We start from the raw sequence: 15,359 nt of genomic DNA, 5'->3' as shown, positions 1-15,359 counted from the left end.
ATCCATCTGGTGTCTTTTAAAATATTCCAGGTCACCCACTGTCCTCTCATGAGGCCATGAACTCGTTTCACCCACCTGTTCTTAGAAGGCAACCCATCACCTGTGCTGTGCACCTAACCATCAGGGTATGCCTGCAAGCCATAGAGCTGGAACCCATTTCTTAGCCTCTGGCTGGGCAGGAGTCTGCTGATGGGTGATACACTCCCACCTGACCATCTACACCTGTGTCGGAGACACTGCAGCAACTAAGCAGAGGGTTGGTTGATGGGGTTTTTGAACTTACCACAGTATGACATTTCTCTTTTGACTGAATTCACCACAATCTTTTTAAAGCAAAAATATATTTAACCTTCTTAGAATGAGGCTGTAGGGCTATAATTTTAATCTTTCCTTGATATTCTTCCTTCCTAATCTTTTCCCTACAAGAAACCCATCTTGGGGCTTCCCTGGTGGCGCAGTGGTTGAGAGTCCGCCTGCCGATGCAGGGGACACGGGTTCGTGCCCCGGTCTGGGAAGATCCCACATGCTGCGGAGCGGCTGGGCCCGTGAGCCATGGCCACTGAGCCTGCGCGTCCGGAGCCTGTGCTCCTCAACGGGAGAGGCCCGCGTACCGCAAAAAATATATATAAAAAAATATAAATAAATAAAATAAAATAAAACTCATCTTGGAAACTCAGAAATGAATATCAGCATTTCTATTCACCATTGGCTTTAAGTTATATGGGCAGTTGAGGGTCCAGAGGACCAGGTCATACACCCCTAGGTCTCTCCTTTTGCTTCCAACACCTGGTCTAGGAAAAAAAAGTTCTGAATCTCTCTGTGCCTGGAAGTCTTCATTCATAGAGTGGAATAAAAATGCATGGTCTCTCCTGAGGTGAATGAGATCATAGGTATCAAAGTGCTTCGAGCAACTCAAAGGGAAGGTGCGTAACCCAAACCTTTATTACCTAAGAGATTGAGACCAGGTCAGAAGGGTCCATAGACTCACAACCATTCTACTGCTTTGAACACTACAAGGACTGGAGAGCTTTCTTCTTCATCTTCCCCACCCTCATGGGAAGAATCCTTTTTCAAGGGTACATCAGTTATGAAGAACATAGTGTCATGAGATACAAAAGCTGTCACAGAATGACAGTCAAACAGGCCTGCGCTTTACCTGCCGATCACCCAGACAAGCCAGCCAGTTACTGCTCGGGGAGCTGGCGTACAACAGAGTAGACCTAACCACCAAATGCGGGTACAGAATTCAGAATAAAATTCCATCCCTTGGGGCATATTCCATGGGCTTTTTCTGCTCCTGCTTCCACTGCTTTCTGGCCTTCTGGAAGAAGGCGATGATGACCGCGGTGACTACGTTTAGAAGAATGACGAGCAGGGTGAGCCAGAATGAGTATCCGTAACTGTGGGAGGTTCCTTGGTGAGTGACTGCTGGATAAAGTGGGTAGAGCCTCTGGGCCAGCTCCTCTGAGAGATGATTGGATTGTGTGTTCCCCACAAAGAGCACCATGCTTATGAATACGAAGGATGCTGAAAGGAAGAAATAGTTTCATAGATAACATGGTGATACATTTTTTAATGTCACTGTTTTCCTTTATCACACGTACTCTATGGGTATTCACTGAATATCTACACTGGGACTTACTCTCTTTTAAGCATTAGGGGGAATGTAAAAGAAATGAAAGGCGCGAGCTAGATTCTAGGCTCCAAATGCTAAAGATGGTGCAGGGCAGTTGTGGACAGGGACAAACATTCAGCTCAAGCCCTTTCAGAAGGAGCTGCTCTGCCCACTTCCCTGGGCAATGAATCTAGCAGGTGTACTGAATGAGGGATGAATAAATGCTTGAACAGGGAGGTCAACGGGGAAACTATCTAGAGAGACCAGCGGGATGGGAAGGCTGAGGAAGGACAAATAGAAAAGGCGGCCCAAACAGAGACTTGCAGTGGTTGATGAACTCAGAGCACCCGGGTCTGTGAGGCACAAGCTCATCTGATGGGGAGGGGTTCTAAGGGTCCTGAGCACAGGATACAGAGGATGAGTCCACTTGGAGAGCTCTGAATGCCAGCTCCAGAGCTGGGATTTCATTCTACACACAACAGAGCACAGCATTTAACCAGGAAGGATCTCTTTACTAAACTCATTTTAGAAGAGCATTTTAGTAGTGTATATATGTCCATGACACTACCAAACGTAAAATAGATAGCTAGTGGGAAGCAGCCGCATAGCACAGGGAGATCAGCTCGGTGCTTTGTGACCACCTAGAGGGGTGGGATAGGGAGGGTGGGAGGGAGGGAAATGCAAGAGGGAAGAGATATGGGAACATATGTATATGTATAGCTGATTCACTTTGTTATAAAGCAGAAACTAACACACCATTGTAAAGCAATTATACTCCAATAAAGATGTTTAAGAAAGTAATAATAATACCTACCTGGAAGAGTTGTTGTAAGAATTAAATGAATTCATATATATATATAAAAAAAAGAGCATTTAAAATTTTTAGCTTCCCTTTTTTATTCTTCACAATGTCCTTCACTAGAGCACATTCCACCATTTTGACTTTGGAAAGCTCCTTTGGCCTAGTTAAGGAACATAGTTCTGGAGTCAGAGACAGCAGGGTTCAAGGGCTCCAGCTACTGGCGTTGGGAGATGAGTTTAGCGTCTCTGAACCTCATCCCTCATTCTCCAAAGTGGGCGAGCTAGAGACACAAAGTAGATTCATGGCTGCTGAGGACTGGGGATGGCCTGGGGGGAGGAGTTTCCTTTTGAGACCATGAAAATATTCTAAAATCAACTGTGGTGATGGTCGCACAGGTCTGTGAATATACGAAAACCACTGAATGGCACAGGTTAAACGCGTGAACTGTATGGTATGTGAGTCATATCTCAATTAAGCCGTTTAAAAAGGCGGGAGAAGGAAGGTCAGGGCGCAGACATTCCAGACGCGTGATGCTGCCGGCGAACCGTCCAGCGGGGCGGGGCCTGAGCATGCCGGGTCCGGGAATCCCCAGGACGGAGGTCCTTTGGGACACAGTCTGCGTGACTCGTCATCTGCTGACATTTACCCAGAACTAGAAGGACATTTTGGCATCAAATTTGTCCTGATCGTAACCCACACCCAGGGAACGGCCCTCCAGAGGCCCTAATGAGGGCTTCTGCGTGAGGACTTCTCACTCTCCGTGATGACGGTCTTTCATCCTCAACCTAATGGTTTTATTTCTTAATAATAAAAGGAGTGAGTACATACAAACCCCCTCCTCTCTGCGCTATGCGTCTCACACCCCTTAATTATCCTTCATCGTGCTCTTGGGAAGTTTCTAATGAAAGCTTAGTCATAAAGGGGTAGGATGGAAGTGGGTTAAATGCTTTTTCCTGAAGTAGATGCTTTGGTTTGAATTGGGAGGGGCCGCCGTGGACACGGATGCTGACCTGAGCCCCCTGAGAAAGGGCACGCATCTCACAGCCTGTCGTCCGGCTTCTGGGACAGAAGAGTTACTGGACCTGGAGGGAGCCCCTGGTAGAAGGAGGAGGCCCTGAAGGCTCGGGACGCTGGCTTCCCACCCCAGCCTGTCCCCACTGGGCCGTGTGACCTGCTGGGTTACTCTCTGCTCTCGGTTCCTCGACTGAGGTTCAAATGTGTTGGGACACACCGTCTGCAAGATTCTCTCCGCCTCCATCATCTCTCAGACTACAGTTCTATCCCCTGGGGTCAGGGTTGCACCATGCCAGGCGGGGTCAGAGGGCACAGTGGCCCGGGAGATGATGCTGGTATTTTTCTCCTCAAAGCAGAATCCCAGGGCTTCCCTGGTGGCACAGTGGTTAAGAATCCACCTGCCAATGCAGGGGACACGGTTCGAGCCCTGGTCTGGGAAGATCCCACATGCTGTGGAGCAACTAAGCCCGTGCGCCACGACTACTGAGCCTGTGCTCTAGAGCCCGTGAGCCACAACTACTGAAGCCTGTGCTCCTAGAGCCCACATGCCATAACTACTGAGCCTGTGCGCCACAACTACTGAAGCCCGTGCGCCACAACTACTGAAGCCCATGTGCCTAGAGCCCGTGCTCTGCAACAAGAGAAGCCTGTGTACCTCAACGAAGAGTAGCCCCTGCTCGCCACAACTAGAGAAAGCCTGCACGCAGCAACAAAGACCAACGCAGCCAAAAATAAATAAATAAATATTTCAAAAAAGGAGAACCCCCTCCCGATCCTTCAGCAGCAAACTAGCAAACCACTCCCTCTTCTTCCCTGCAGCCAAGGAGAGGGTGTCCAAGCCCAGCCTGCAGAGGGATGTGTGGCCCTTCCCTCTGCCTCCAGGACCCCTGAGGGCAGCCTGAACCCTGCCCTCTCCCCACGGTGATCCAAGCCAAGGACACAGTGATGGCATCTCTGTGGCCAAAACCCCCTGAAGGCTGAGCCTCCCATGAGCTGAGTTTTCACTAAGTTCTCCGACCAAACTCGGGGCCCAAGTCTGCCCTATCGAAGCCGGAGGCTGTGAGGGCCTTCAGAGGCAAAGCCAAAGGCTGAACAGAGAGGCAAAGGCAAAGTCTCCGAGTGTGTTTCTGCCCAGCTCACAGCCCCTCTGTGTGTCAGAACTTGCCCCAAGCCTGGGAGGGAATGTGGCCAAAGTTTGCTGCCTGGCAAACAATTCTTTGTTGTTAGAAGTAGGTGGGGATGGCGGTGAGGGGGGCTGCAGTCCCCATTTTCCATGTTTTCCTCCACAAACGTGCCCTGTGCAAAGCCAGCTTAGACTCAGCCATGGAGAAAGAGGCTGAAAGCCCGGGGCTCCCTCCTGCCGAGATGAAGGGATGTGCTCCGAGCCCTGCAGGTGCAGACAGAGGAATGGGGGCTGGCTTTGTCCCGCTGGGCCCACATCGGACCTTCCCGTCTGGTCCGAGAGCCCGACGTTCCTCTCAGATCCATCCTCCCCAGCTCCCAGCTGGTCAATTCTCTGCCAAGGGGCTCAGTCAGTGAATTCCACCCTGCCGGCCATGGAGTTTTGCTCCAGAAATGGAGAAGGGCAATTCCAGTGAGAGTTCGATTTGGGGGGAAAAGTCGTCTTTTCTCCTGGGGTTGCTGCATCGGTGATGGGCCAAGAAGGGCTGGCAGCCCACTTGCCTTTAAGAGGACCAGCCCAGCTGCTTAATGATAGAGGGGACACTGGAGGAGAACAGAGTTCTGACGGTGCTGGTTGAGACCCTGGATCCAGCTGTACCTGAAGTTTCTTGATCATATGAGCAAGAATTAAAACAGTCTATGTTTTACCCTGGCAACGAGTGCCAATGAGTCTTTCCTTTGCGTTGGTTGACGGAGGTGAACGAGCCTCCTAGAAACAGCGTGGGGCAAGGAACCCTGGCATCCGGATGAGGATCTGAGTTTAGAGCCAATTCCCTCAGCTCCACTGTGAGCCAGGAAGCAGGAATACTCATTCCGAGGGACTGTCGTGCCTGGCCCACAGCAGATGCCCTTTACATTGGGGCATTTGTTTGTTTTTACCACCGGGAAATAAAATCACAGAAAGAAAGGAAAGGGCTGGTCACGTGTGGATGTGGCTACACCAGCCTGACACCAAACGCTCAGAGCTGAGGGGGGAGCGTGCGACGTGGCCGCGGTGCAGGCTTGCCCAGGGCAGCCCAAGTTTCCACCCTTGCGGTGCACGATAGTTATGAGCTGCGCTTGCTGGAGCAGTGAGTTGCGTGGCTCTCCCTTGTATCCCTGCTGGGCTGGGACTGGCTCACACATCTCCTCAACCATTAGCTTGAAAAAGGCCGCAGTGGAAGTGTTTACACACTCGCACCAGCCAGGGCTGCAGTCAGGGCTTCCCTCCCCCAAGAGCCGGGTGTTCATTCTCAGCACAGCACCGCTGGGAGCCCCAGCACAGGGGCCCCTCCAGCCACCTGCAGTGGCCAGTGTGAGGATGACCTCTCAGTAGGAGGACAGGGGAAAGCTGCTGCCCAGAGCGCCTCCTCTGAGGCTTCCTTACAGCCTAATATCCAGGGCACCTTTCTTTGTCCCTGAACGTTCCTGGTCTGTGTTAAAAATATACCACCGGGCTTCCTTGGTGGCGCAGTGGTTAAGAATCCACCACTGCAGGGGACACAGGTTCGAGCCCTGGTCCAGGAAGATCCCACATGCCGCAGAGCAACTAAGCCCATATTCCACAACTACTGAGCCTATGCTCTAGAGCCCGTAAGCCACAACTACTGAGCCCACGAGCCATAACTACTGAATCCCATGCGCCTGGAGCCCATGCTCTGCAACAAGAGAAGCCACCGCAATGAGAAGCCCGCGCACCGCAACAAAGAGTAGCCACAGCTCACTGCAAGTAGCCCGCGCGCAGCAACGAAGACCCAACGCAGCCAAAAATAAAATGAAAAAAAATTATAAAAATAAATAAATAAATAAAGTAACCTATTTTTTAAAAAATTCACCACCTGTGGCTTACACGCGAGCACCTCCAGAGCCGTCCGGTTAGTAGGATGGGCTGCTTCTGATTCGATCTCGAGATCAGGTTCTCGTGGAGGGAGGGAAAGACCAGGAGAAACCCGGCTGCCCAGCAGGGGCAACGAGGCTCCCATGTGACCACCTCCCTGGGCAGACACAGTGGCCACAGAGTCCATGAGACCCAGAGAAAGTCCAAAACACTGTGACTCAAGCTGGGCTCCACTTCCCATCCCTCACCCCAATACCTTTCCCAGCAAACAAGTAACACAACCTAGCAACACCGCCCAGCAACATCCGGGACTCACAGGTTGCCCACAAGAAGGGCATTGGCCCCAGATTCTCCAAAATGACATTCTTGGTGGCTCTCTGTGCCACGATCAGGTTTAGATTTTGTCAAGTTGACTGCTGTTCTACGAGGGCAAGAAGGAGACTAAATGACACACGTGCATGTGTGCATGTGTGTTCACGTGTTGACTTCCACACATCACGTGGAGCCTAATGTGGAGTCAAGCACGCCACAGGAGCCAGTGAATGTTTTGTGGATGCATGTGTTTCTTTGTTCAACTCCTTACACCAGATACTCCAAAGCAAAGCCTCGGTATGGCATATATTTTAACACCTAACACGCCTTCCTCACCTCACTCTGGTCTCTTACCTGGGCACCTAAACAGAATTTTATTTCCAAAGAGACTGAATAAATGCTGTAAGTTTACAAAAATAAACCTCAGCCCCCAGCACGCAACTCAGCACACAGGGGGCCCTCTTAACGCCCATGGCTCGACCGTGACCGTGTGTGTCCACGAGTGTGAGAGGGAAGCAGGGGGACAGAGGCAGAGAGCACGTCCTCTCACCGATACTCACCGCTGAGTCCGTTCCAGGTGTACACCCCCATCGGTCCCAAGAACGTCTGATAGGGGTTGCTGAAGCTGTTGTAGAAGGTGAACACAGAGCTCAACAGCGAAGTGAACAAACTAAGGACCAGGAACAGGATGACCACCAAGTGCAGAGTCTTTGGGGAAGAACTGCTCAATGTTCCTAAAACTAAAACAATGTTTGGTAAGTACGCGGCACCAAATGCAAAGACCAGCTCTGGACCGGAGGGCAGGTCCACCCTCACACACCCCATGCTGCCTCCTTCCCCGTTCTACCCTCTGAGGCACTGGGGTTAGAAACTGTCAGCCTTTTCATAAAATTTGCATATTTCTTAAGCGCAGGGGAGCTCCAGACGTGGATATGCACTTGCGTAAAATGAAACGCAGGTGCCCTGGGCCGTTTGCCACCAGTTCCTGCTTTTGCCATTCTCCCCTTTCTAACCACCACCCGCCAGCCTCCCCAGGCATCTGTTTCCTCCGCTCCCTCCTTTGTTTACAAAATGAGCAGACACCAGAGACACGCTCTCCCCACACTTACCTGGAGACCCAGCCATGCATTTGTAAACATCTCCAAGGGCAGCCAGTGTGCCTCAGGCCCTTAGGAGATTTGCCACCACATTCTATAGAGTGTTTACCTCTCGTTTCAGGCCCTTAGGAGATTGCCACCACATTCAATAGAGTGTTTACAGAGAGGTTCTGTGAAAGTCACGGCGACAGAAGGGAAAAAGTAAATTGGGAAAAAGATTTCAGAGTCTTTAGTAATGTACTAACACCATCATTGGGAATTACAAGGTGTTAGAACCACGATGGGGGTGGGAAGGGAAAAGGAAAAGCTTCCTTCTTTCCATTCCTGATTTTCAGGTCCCCTGGGAGAGGGCAGGAGCCTCTCACATCTTCACACCGGAGCAGCTTTAAGGAACGGAAACCAGGACGGCCACGGAAGCCTTCTTGCTCCGCTCTGGATGTGGCACATTTTCAGGAACGGGGCCCTGGGAGCCAGGGGAGACCTGGAGCCTCCTCCTGAAACGTGTCCTGGCAGCAAGGAGCCCTCTCTTTGCAAGGTAGCCTTTTCCATCACTGCGTCTCCTTAGTCATTTAAAGGTTTTTCATTCTGCGTCTCTACAACATTTACCCTGGATCCTAATGCTCCTTTTGGAGCGACGCAGAATCCACTCCCTCCTCTCCTGCCTGGAGCCTTTCCCAGTATTTGAAAAGGGATATAAACCCCAAAGTGTTCTTCATAAGACGGGATTCCAAAGCTCCTGCCAGCCTGGCCCCGACTCTGCACACATTTAGTCTGACTTTACCTCCCTACCCGTGCTGGCCAGACGGGCTCAACTCTCCCGATAAGATGTGACAATACTTGTGCGGGGTCCGTCCTCTCTCCACCTCTGAATACCCACATGTTATTAGTTCAGATGTTTTTCTTTTTAAATCAGCGGTACTTTGCGAGGGAGGTAAATTTCCTGTCATTGGACAGAGGATGGGCATGAGAGAGCTTTGGCCAGCAAATCTGCCTTCAGACATCTGGACGCTGGGAATCTGGCTGTAAAGACCCTCGTGTGTGAGAGAATTCAGCCTGATGGCCACGTCACGTGGCCAAGCCCAGGGCTGGAAGTGTCTCCACACAGAGCGGGGATAGAGGCAGGCAGGAGGGTGTGGCCAGCGGACAAGAAAGGAGTCAGGAAAGACAAGGGGCGGGAGAAAAGAAATGTGGGTATGGTCTCCCGTGAGCACAGCTACAGCCCTTCAAACCCCATGGGAGACCAGAGAGGACAGAAGAGGGAAAAACCAGTTCAGCAACACGGAGGCCATGAGTTCACCACTCAGTGAGACGGGACCGGGTGCAAAGTTCAGTGCACACACGTCCAGTCTGCTCATCCCTAGCAGTGCCCAGCCCTTGTCGCTGTTTCTGTTATTAACCCATGGGAAGGGCTAAGTTCTCAGCGCAGTCCCCTTTGCTATGCACTCCAGGTAAGAACTCTGAAAGGCATTGGTTAAACTGAGAATGCTGTCCTCTCTGCTACCCCCTGTTGCCTGCATGGGGATGGGTGGGGCCCGATGGGCCCCCTGCCCTCCGGGAAGCCGTCTGGGCTGGGACAGCTCCAAAGGCCCTGCCCTCAAGCCCGAGGCCCTAGTCCCTTTGCCTGGCTCACCCCGGAGATGCAGTGCTGAGGGCTTGGCATGGCTGTGATGTCTATTCTGCAGCTCGTGGAAGATGACACCAGAATAGGAAAAACAAGAAGCAGGACACACCCGTGCAGAGGTGCAGGGTCAAATACTGCAGATGTTTCCAACTTAGTCACCGCCGGCAAGAACCACTCCCCTTTTTCCCACAATCCCACAGCCTCTGCCTGAGCATGAAGGAGGGAACTCCAGCATTGAATCAGAAATTTGCCGGGGACTAAATGACCTCTGTCCTTAGCCAATAAGACAAAATTTGGATACTTAACTAGAAAATAAAAATTTCAGCGTGGGAAAAATGTCCTGTGTCCAAGGCACCAAGTTTCCCTGGGGAAATTTTCTTATTAAAAGCTGTAAATGGATGTTCATTTGCAAATGGTGAACATTCCACCTTTTCATAGTAAATTAGAAAGTGACAGTCAGGTCTGGCTTTCTTTTTTCTTTTTTTTTTTCAGTACGTGGGCCTCTCACTGTTGTGGCCTCTCACATTGCGGAGCACAGGCTCCGGACGCGCAGGCTCAGCGGCCATGGCTCACGGGCCCAGCCGCTCCGCGGCATGTGGGATCTTCCCGGACCAGGGCACAAACCCGTGTCCCCTGCATCGGTAGGCGGACTCTCAACCACTGCGCCACCAGGGAAGCCCTCGGCTTTCTTTCTGACTGTTGGTAACATCTATTAGACATCAGTTCTCAAAAGGGAGTCCATTTGGAGCCTACTGACTCACACTTTTCTATGAATTCATGTGACAATTTATCTTAATTTTAACAGCCATATTTCCAAATTCTATTTCAGCCTTCTGAATTCGCTGCCACACAGGTATGACAGCTGTATCTCCCCTCCCCTTCCTGGCTCAGAACTCAGACAATGAAAGCTGGGAATTCAGGGAAAGTTGGCGAGAATGAAATCACAATCAACCTCTACAGCATCTGACAGCTGCTCTCTGCCTACAAAATTAGCAAATACATTCTGTTCTTTTTCCTTCCTTTGAGGGGTCAAGCGACGGAATCGAGAAAGCCACCCCACAATTGAAACTAATCGCTCGGATTCTGGCAGCCCCGGGGAAGGAGGCCACGGCTCCCGCAGCTGGGAGGCCGAAATGGACTGGGTGGTGGGCAGCGCACAAATGGGGGTCATCCGGACATCCGGGCTTCCTGTGCCTGGACATTTATACTCAAGCCCCACTGGCCATCTGGCCCTTCTAGCTCTAGTTTTCAGGAAGTCCTCGGAAATTGAGGGAGAGCTGGTGGCTTTCTTGTGCGGAGGAATGGTCTCCACCCCCTCCTCAAGCACCTGGTCACCAGGGGGCCTGACCCAGTGGAGCTTCTCAGTCCCTGGACCACAGTGTATCCCTGGAAGGGCTCATTAACTCCATGGATCCCAGAGTGTGGCCTAGGAGCTCTCCCAGGACGTCCCAGCTGATGGCTTCAGCCTCTAGGAAATTGACGAGGGGTGTCTCAGAAAGAAGGTTGGGGGAAAGCTTTTTCTGCCCTTTTATGCTGCACCGCCCAGTGTGGTCATGTCTCTGGGGGTAAATGATATGTCGCTCCCACCCCGAGGGAAAGTATGGGATGTGTATGGGGTGGGGTGGACAGATAGGAGAAATAAGAAGGGGCTTTCTGTAAATTCTGGAGATATAAACCTCACTTCTTCAGTGCAGTCAATCTTGCAGTTCATTGATTTTTGCAGCAGACTCACTTTCCTCATTATTTTTAGCTTGAGCCAATAGTAAAACTTTGAGTTCCCCCGGAACAAAAGGTAGGTAGTGGAAAGAGACTGGTGGGCAGGGGGAGGCACATTTGGGGTGAAACTGCCCCTTGTTCTCATAATGACCTGCACACACCTTTGTCCTACAAGTAGTGCGGGCTGATGGATTTAACTGATGGGGTCCGGGCCTTTCTCTAGAAAGACTAGGTGGTGAGCAACCCAGCTCTGTGCAGTTCCGCTTGGGATCCAAGCCCCTCACTCACACAGTAGCTGCTCAGGAAGGTTTTTCTGAACCAAAATTAAATATCCGGAATCTTTGGAGTAGCAAGGCAACGTGCTCACGGGTGGACACCTGGCACTTTTCATCTGGGTGTTGGACCAGCTGGGATGCCTCTGGATGAGGCTAGTAGAGCTTCTGGTGAGCCTGAGCTGCCCGAACAATCTAGCTACACCCCGGAGAGTTTCCTCCCCAGGTTGGACTGATTCTTTTCCTCACCAATTGGCGTATTGTAGGCTGAATTATTTTGGCAAGTTGAACTCAGCCATCATCACTTCATTTCAAAATCTGCAGCCCCAAATCGGCACCATGTGATAAATCCTATGTAGAAATATAGCAGAGCTTTGCAATATTCATTACTCTTTGGAGATTTCAGTGTGAACTCATCCTAGCTAAGAAACTGACATGGTTAACTTCTCATAGGAAAAGGCAATCCACCACAGCAGGGCAGGAAAGTGGCATTTATACGATGATTTTATTGTACTGCCAACGGTTGGTTTCTGATTGGAAATAAGCCCGTGTGGTCCTAAAGAACCTGTCTCACTGCACGTTTGCAGATCTGCTCCCGGGGGACCATGTCCGCACACCTGCACCAGCTGAACCACCGTCTACATTTGGGTTATGTGACTTTTCCCTCTCCGAGAGGACTGTTTGCAAGTGTTCCCAGTTCAATGACTGCTAAAACCGTCAACACTGAAGACCCCTGGGCTCTGAGGTGTCCCTAGCAGATCTGAACGCCCAGCAATTGTGCAGCATCTACAGCCCCTGGGGTGACTGGAGGCAGTGACTTGAAGTTGGAATGTGGTTCTCTGGGGAAAAGAGGAAAAGTAGGAAAAATACAAAAGAAAAGGAAAGAAAAGAGTAAAACTAGAGAGCCAGGCAAAGCAAATGCAAATATTCCACCTCCTCTGTGGGCCCACGGGACTGCCTGCCGCCTTCAGAGCTATCCTTGACCACAGCTGTCCCTGCCCTCCCAAAGCCACTGTGCCCACGTCACTCCCATGGGGTTCTAGAACCAGGCGCTGACCCACCCGGGCCTCCTCGGTGCTGCTCTGGATGTAGGGAGTCAGGGATCTCATTGAAGCCAGTTATCTCAAATTGGAGCCAACTGGTTCCAAACAGACACTGTATGAAAATCAAAAAATTCACAGGCTGTTTTCTCGTATTTTAAAAATTTTACAAGTGTCTGGAAATTCAGGAAGTTGAACAAGTTTTGGTTTCGCAAATGCTATTCACAGAACTGAAAATGGTAGTGAATCTTTGAAAGTCTTCTTTTCTAGTCGCCGCAAAGAAAATATTCCTCATTTTCCTGAGGACCTGAGGCTGGTACCGGAGGAGATGTGTAACGCTGCTAAAATACTGGGCGAGACGTTGCTTTTGCTAAAGTCTAAAAGGCAAATTTGTAATTTGGAAATATAAGTATGTTGCTCTGGATTTAAGGAAATCATTTCATTAATAAAGTCACAAATTGGAGCTAGAACTTGGAGCTAATGTCAAAAGCTAATGTCCCACCATTATGCACGGAATGAGGGCTAAACATTACATTTGTATAAGGCAGAAAATGATGTATGTTTATAAGGAAAGAGGTAATGACTGCATAATACCTGATAAACCCCTGTGTAGTGAACTGCACGCAACACCCTTCGAAGAAAGTCCATTTAAGGTGGTAAACAAGTTACAAATTTGGTTTTAAATTTAGAAAACATAACGGTATATATTCAAACTTCAAATGCCAAACAAATAGCTAAATTCAACTTATCGTTCTCAAGGAATTTTTGTTTTCCTCCCATTGAGAGTAGGACATTAGTGTGTATGAAATCAGAAAAAAAATTTAGGAATTCCTGTAAAATATTCGATTAATAGACTTAATGGAAATTTAATTCCAACAGCAATGAGATATTTTGGAGGTAAGACTGCAAATTCAAATCAGTGAAAGAAATGAACTTGAGATATAAGGATAAGAAATTGTCCATATCTTCCACTTAATTTTTTCCTTGCATAGATGCCAGTAATTAAGTTCTGGACAGAGGTTCTTGCTCCAACTAAAAATCCACAGTCAATACAGTTAAAAATGCTGTCGCTACTGGCTGTAGAGCACCACATTGGTGCTCCATATTTTTACTTAACTATTTCCCTATCAATACACTCTGTAGTACCCTTTAAGCATAGCCTCTGCTAGAATGATTTAGACTGTTTTGCTAATAGACACAACCAGAACCGAGGAAGCTGAAATAACGATTCCGTGAATTTTCAAAATTAAAACTATGCTTTCATATCTACAGCCCAGCTAAGTTCACAAGGAAATTATTTTTGAAGGGCTATTTGGCCGAAATACAGGATGGTATGAATCTTACCCAGCTAATTCAATCTCACTGTATCCATTCAAATGAGTTATGATTTACCTTCAAAATTTTTGTCTGATTCTGCAAGTCCATGATTCAATTCTTGAATACTCTTCCCACGAAAGAGTCCGTAGGTGATAATCACGCTACCATTCGAAGAAGTCTCACTAATGACAACCGTACTGCGGATCCATTCTTGAGTTGTGAGAATAGAACAAACTACGATTAAAGCCCCCAAGCTTGTGACAAAGCTGGTTAAGAACGTCAATCTTTTCGTTGCCGTAGGCATCTTCTCAGGGAAATAAGGATCCTAGGGTAAAAAAACAAAGATCTTTTTATAATATTTCTGGACCTTCTCATTTGGAGTCCAGTATTTAGAAATGGAGTCTAACACTTGCTTGTAAAATATAAAACCTCTCTCTCCATGAGGAAGGGTCATACTAACGAACATTGGACTATGAACATGGTCATAAAGATTTACAGTAGCTGAACTTTGGTCTGGAGTAAGAGGTTGCTATGGTTACAGCCAACCAGCAGGAACGAGGGGGTAGGCATGGTCTTTCCAAGACTTCCTCAATCACACAATTAATTTATAACTCTTTTTCAAGTGCCTTGGAAGAAAGTTCAGCCTATCACGTCAGGAGAGAACTAGAATTCCTAAATAATGAGGGAGCAGAGGATCCGTACCCCCCAAATGTTGCTGATTCTAGCAGCCGACAACATAGAGTCCCACCTGCCAAGGTTAATGACTTGACCTTAACAAGTGTTCCAAAAGGAAACCCTAAGGAGATGAAGCTCTTGCTAGAGATACTGGAGAGTGGAAAGAGAAAAGTTGACACCTTATTTTTAGACCTTGATAAAGAAGCGCTCCTTTCAAATTTCCTCTTTCAAATTGGATCACACCTGCACATTATTTAAATTATAACTTGAGAGGTTTCATCTCTCTTTCTCTTTAGTTCTCGGATGGAAGTGGCTCTGAACATTTCTGCTTTAAGCCTTTGTGACTCCATTCTCCCCGTTGAGTGGCGAATAGTTTGTAAATGATCGTTTCTGGCCCTCAGAGAAAGTCCCCCGTTTGGCAAGAAGATCATTTCTCGAGATAATAGATGTTCACAGCACATTATGTACACTTCTTTTTATTATATTCTTTATCTGGCTATAAAGTAATATTGTATATGCACATTTTCATCCTGTACTTTTCTTGGATAGCACCTAACTTATTAGTGGAATGAGTTGATAATGTCTGTCTTTCCCACTAGAATAACTAGACTATGGACCAGGAGGTGGACATGTTTGTTTGGGTCACCACTAGACCCAGGGTCTGCCAAAGAGCCTGGCACAGCAGACACTCAGCAAATTTTTGTTGAATGAGTTATCGGGGATATATGTACCTGTATATACATGTATATGTATATGTCGGGGACATACGTACAAATACGCCACTATGGTGGGCATTTATGATGCTCCAGACTTTAAATTATAATTGAAAAAGAACAAGCATGAACATCCTTCTAGATAAACCTGCATCCGTATCTCTGAA

At 48.7% G+C, this 15,359-nt stretch overlaps 1 protein-coding gene across 1 annotated transcript; it reads right to left on the bottom strand.

Moving 5' to 3' along the window:
• Window positions 1-1,246: 1,246 nt before the first annotated feature.
• CLRN3 (clarin 3) lies at window positions 1,247-14,108 on the bottom strand (the record flags this gene model as incomplete). Its single annotated transcript, XM_079900274.1, has 3 exons — window positions 1,247-1,527; window positions 7,302-7,481; window positions 13,880-14,108. The coding sequence occupies 3 exons, from the start codon at window positions 14,106-14,108 to the stop codon at window positions 1,247-1,249; spliced, it is 690 nt and encodes a 229-aa protein (XP_079756400.1).
• Between the last annotated feature and the right edge of the window lie 1,251 nt (window positions 14,109-15,359).

Source organism: Stenella coeruleoalba (genome assembly GCF_951394435.1).
Source record: "Stenella coeruleoalba genome assembly, chromosome: 16".
NCBI classification, from domain to species: Eukaryota; Metazoa; Chordata; class Mammalia; order Artiodactyla; family Delphinidae; genus Stenella; species Stenella coeruleoalba.
This window is presented reverse-complemented; position numbering and strand designations above follow the sequence as displayed.